The sequence below is a fragment of the Aegilops tauschii genome, chromosome 4 (genome assembly GCF_002575655.3).
Source record: "Aegilops tauschii subsp. strangulata cultivar AL8/78 chromosome 4, Aet v6.0, whole genome shotgun sequence".
NCBI classification, from domain to species: domain Eukaryota; kingdom Viridiplantae; phylum Streptophyta; class Magnoliopsida; order Poales; family Poaceae; genus Aegilops; species Aegilops tauschii.
This window is the reverse complement of record NC_053038.3, coordinates 493,470,142-493,474,415: the sequence shown is the minus strand read 5'-3', so window position 1 is coordinate 493,474,415 and position 4,274 is coordinate 493,470,142. Positions and strand designations below refer to the sequence as shown.

At 57.7% G+C, this 4,274-nt stretch overlaps 1 protein-coding gene across 1 annotated transcript; it reads right to left on the bottom strand.

The window, feature by feature from the left end:
- Positions 1 to 320: 320 nt before the first annotated feature.
- LOC109750389 (trans-cinnamate:CoA ligase, peroxisomal) lies at positions 321 to 2,553 on the bottom strand. The gene has a single exon (XM_020309352.4). The coding sequence runs from the start codon at positions 2,417 to 2,419 to the stop codon at positions 668 to 670; it is 1,752 nt and encodes a 583-aa protein (XP_020164941.1). The 5' UTR covers positions 2,420 to 2,553; the 3' UTR covers positions 321 to 667.
- Positions 2,554 to 4,274: the final 1,721 nt, after the last annotated feature.

Below are 4,274 nucleotides of genomic sequence, written 5' to 3'. Positions count from 1 at the left end.
CAGTAGGAGCGGTTAGTTGATCCCATTTTAATAAGACTTGTGTGGCCTTGCATGTTTACACGCAAATGGAAGCTAAGTGTGTGGTCTTTGCCGGTTTACCTTGATTAACCGTACCATGTATGGTTTTTTCGTCCGGTTTCCTTTATTAGCTGGACCAGCTCTTTTTTTTTTAATGCAATGCGGGAGCTTCCCACCTTTGACGAGGTTTCGTCAAATGGTAGCTAACGGCATAGGGGGCAGATTATACTTACTAGACTTTCGGTTAAGTTCTTACAGATGAATTTGACACGAAGATTTCCTTCACATTTCCACACTCGATATTTACAACGTATACATATATGAAAGTTCCAATTGATCATCAGAAAATAAGAGAAAAACAGAGTAAAAAACAGTTTGGTGCCACTGCACTAATACAGACTCGTTCCATCCTATACACAGAATAGAGCTTTCACAGCTCTCTTAAGTCTTAACCGCACTCCCTGCTTATTTCTGCAACGTTGGCACGCCTGCATGCATGGTGCCAAGTTCCTACACTTTTTACCAACACACGTAGATCTCTTAATTACCTGACCAAACCACCATGGTTTGAAACCGTACGACATCATCACGAAGAAATGCACGTAGGAACGTACGTATGCTTGTTGTTGGCAATGGCGCTCTGCATGCCCTATAGCCTTGACATGGCCATGACTTGCTCCACCGGGTGCTCGTCCCGGCGCCCTCCGCCGACCGTCTTCGTCGTCGGCTTCCCCTTCGTCTTCTGTGCCGGCGGCGCCACTGCCACGGCCGGCACCAGCTTCCGGGCCTCCTCCCGTAGCTTCACCTTCTCGACCTTGCCGAGCGCGTTCCTCGGGAGGACGTCCCAGACCACCACCTTCTTGGGCACCATGAAGCGCGACATGCGCTTGCGGCAGAAGGCCATCACGTCGTCCTCGCAGACCCCGGCCGCCTTGTCCTTGGCCACCACGAACGCGCACGGCGTCTCGCCCCAGTGCGCGTGCGGCATCGCGACCACCGCAGCGTCGGCCACGGCCGGGTGCCGGAACAGCGCCTCCTCCACCTCCTTGCTGCAGATGTTCTCGCCGCCGGAGATGATCACGTCCTTGGACCTGTCCTTGATCTCGATGTACCCGTCCGGGTGCACCACGCCGACGTCGCCCGTCATGAACCACCCGCCCCTGAACGCCTGCGCGTTCGCCTCCGGGTTGTTGAGGTACCCCTTCATGATGCTGCTGCCTCGGAGCACGATCTCGCCCAGCGTCTTCCCGTCGCGCGGCACCCTGGCCATCGCGTCGTCGTCGGTGACGACGTCGGCGTCGGCGAGTGACAGGACGCTGACGCCCTGCCGGGCCTTGAGGCGCGCGCGCTCCGAGATGGGCAGGTTGTCCCACTGGGCGCGCCACTCGCACGCCAGCGCGGGGCCCGTGGCCTCGGTGAGCCCGTAGGCGTGCGTTACGTTGAAGCCGATTTTCTCGACGCGCTCCAGCAGCGCGGCCGGCGGCGGGGCGCCGCCGGTGAGGACGTTGACGGGCTTCGCGAGCCGCGCGGTGGCGTCGCCACCCTCGAGGAGGATGTTGAAGACGACCGGCGCGCAGCACATGTGGGTGACGCCGTAGCGGGCGATGGCGCGGTAGACCTCGGCGGGGCGGTTCTCGCGGATGCAGACGTTGACGCCGCCGCGGGCCGCCATACCCCAGGTGAAGGTCCAGCCGTTGCAGTGGAACATGGGGAGCGTCCAGAGGTAGACCGGCTCGGTGCCGACCTCCCAGGACATGAGCAAACTGGTGGTGCTCAGGTACGCGCCGCGGTGGCTGTAGACCACGCCCTTGGGGGCGGACGTGGTGCCGGACGTATAGTTGAGCGTGACCGCGTCCCACTCGTCCTGGAGCTGCGGGAGCTCCACCGTGGGGTCACCGTGCGCGACAAGCGCCTCGTACTCGAGCTCGCCGAGGCGGACGCCGGTGGGGCGGTCGAGGTCGTCGATGACGGCGACGAGCGGGACGGGCGCGCCGGCAGCGGCGAGCAGCTGGAGCGCGTCGCTGGCGAGGCGCACGTAGTCGTAGTCGACGAAGAAGAGCTTGGCCTCGGCGTGGCGCAGGATGGCGGCGACGGCGGCGGCGTCGAGGCGGGTGTTGACGGTGTTGAGCACGGCGCCGGCCATGGGCACCGCGAAGTGCATCTCGTAGAGGGCGGGCACGTTGGGCGCGAGCACGGAGACCACGTCGTTCTTGCGGACGCCGAGGGTGAGGAGCAGGGAGGAGGCGAGGCGGCGGCAGCGCTCGTGGGTCTGGCTCCAGGTGAAGCGCACCCGGCCGTAGACGAGGGAGGCGCGGTCGCCGTAGACGGCATTGGCGCGCGGCAGGAAGCCCACCGGGCTGAGGGGCGCGTAGTTGGCCGCGAGCTTGGGGAGCTGGTCCATGTCCTCCGCGGCGAAAACGGCTGTGTCCTGAAACGGGTAGGGGTGTCGGGCTGCCGGCTCCGTATGGGTGCTGGCTAGTGGCAGCAGACAGCAGTGGCCTTGTGGGCTGGAGCAGTAGGCGGTGTGGGGGAGGGAGTGATTCGGACAGTGGAGGGCTGCCGCTGTTTATATAGTGGTTGGAGCAAATGTGATTTGCGTTTGGGGGTGGTGCAGAGGCAGAGGCAGGGCGGGGGCACGCGGTCCGGGGAGAAAAGAAAGGGAAATTGTTGGGGTCGGGGTCGGGGTTTGCGGGGAAAATGAAGTGAAGACACGGGCGCTTGACCACAGCTTTGACGAGCGAGCCACGATATTTCACACGCGCGCACGTCTCGCTCGGCCGGGCAGGTATTGGGAGCTTCGTTTTCCCGGGCCGGAACGCCAGACGCCAGGCCACCGGTGACCGGACTGTTCATGCTAGTGGGCAGGGAGTAGTGACCGGTCGATGCGGTGCGGCACACCGGGCTGGCTGGTGGCGGCACGATGGATCAGGTGACGTAGCACTCCTGTGGTTATTAGGGCATCTCCAACGCCGACCCTCGTACCACCTCCATAAGTTCGCATCATACGGCCCGAACACGGTTTGCCATGCAGTGGGGGTCCGTATCGATCCGCCGACCAGTCTAGACATATTTTTTTCGACAAAATGGAGACAAACGTGAGAGACTTAACCGGAGTCCGGACAGCAGCCACGTACGCCTCCGACACTCCTGCCCTCTCAAAACCATTACCGGACTCGCGCTTCCATCCACCTTATTTTTTGTCCTTCTTTCTCTCTTGCTTTTGCCACTGCTCCACCACCCCCGCTGTCACGCCATACCCCTGTCGAAACGCTACGTCTCCGTCAGCTCCAGCGTTCTAGCCGGGCTCCACCCCACTTCCCCTCAGTCGCCGTTCAACCCCTCTCCTCCGACGGCTCTGCCAGGTACCATCCACTACTGCTAGACTCACCACGCTCGGCAATTGTTCGATGATTTGCCGAGCTAAAAAAGTTGTCCCTTCTTTCAAACAATGGGATTTGGAGATCTTGTGGGAGGTGATGACACGTTGTGTGATCAAGCAAAACATGATCGTCGAGAATGAGGATGAGGATGCTGCCGCAGCTCTAGAATTTGAAAACATGGCTTATCCAACAGAACTTCCAGACCAGAATCCGACCACATTTGAAGAGTTTATTCACATGCATCAACAAATTTGGCATTGAGCAACTCACGAGCAACTGAAGGAAAATCTGATTGAGCATCTGTGGGCGGTTAAAAGGGACAACAACGTTGGAATGTATATTTGAGCTTTTTAAAATTTGAACTACTAATGCATGTGGCTATTTGAACGTCTGTACTCTATGCATGCAGCTATTTAAACGTTTGTACTCTATGTATGCGGCTATTTGAATGTGTGGACTTTCAAAAAAAAAGGAACAACCTCCTGCATACGTGTCCGCGGACGAATGTGAGAGAAAATTTGCGGGCCGCGTTGAAGATGCCCTTAAGCTCTTCTTATTTATTTTTAGATTAGTTAAGCTCTTTTAGGACATACACTTTCTCACAGCGAAAGTATGCGAGATCCAGGTGGGCCCCGGTGCACTAAGGTGCGAAGAGTTTTTGTTTTACACAGTACATGTGTATACGTTTATCATTACGAATACACTTACTTCTATAAACGCACGTATACGGACCCTCTTTCTGAGGACTCACAAGAGACTGATCAGCAAATCATCACGAAAGTTGATTAGTCTTTGTGAGACCGACGTAATAATACTTTTCCCCTCTTACAAAGTGGATAGCAACCAAGTCTAATCGGACTAGGTATTTCCTCGGTT

What these genes read in the sequence shown, in the direction of transcription:
- LOC109750389 (XM_020309352.4), bottom strand. Translation starts at nt 2,419, where the DNA reads ATGGACCAGCTCCCCAAGCTCGCGGCCAACTACGCGCCCCTCAGCCCG.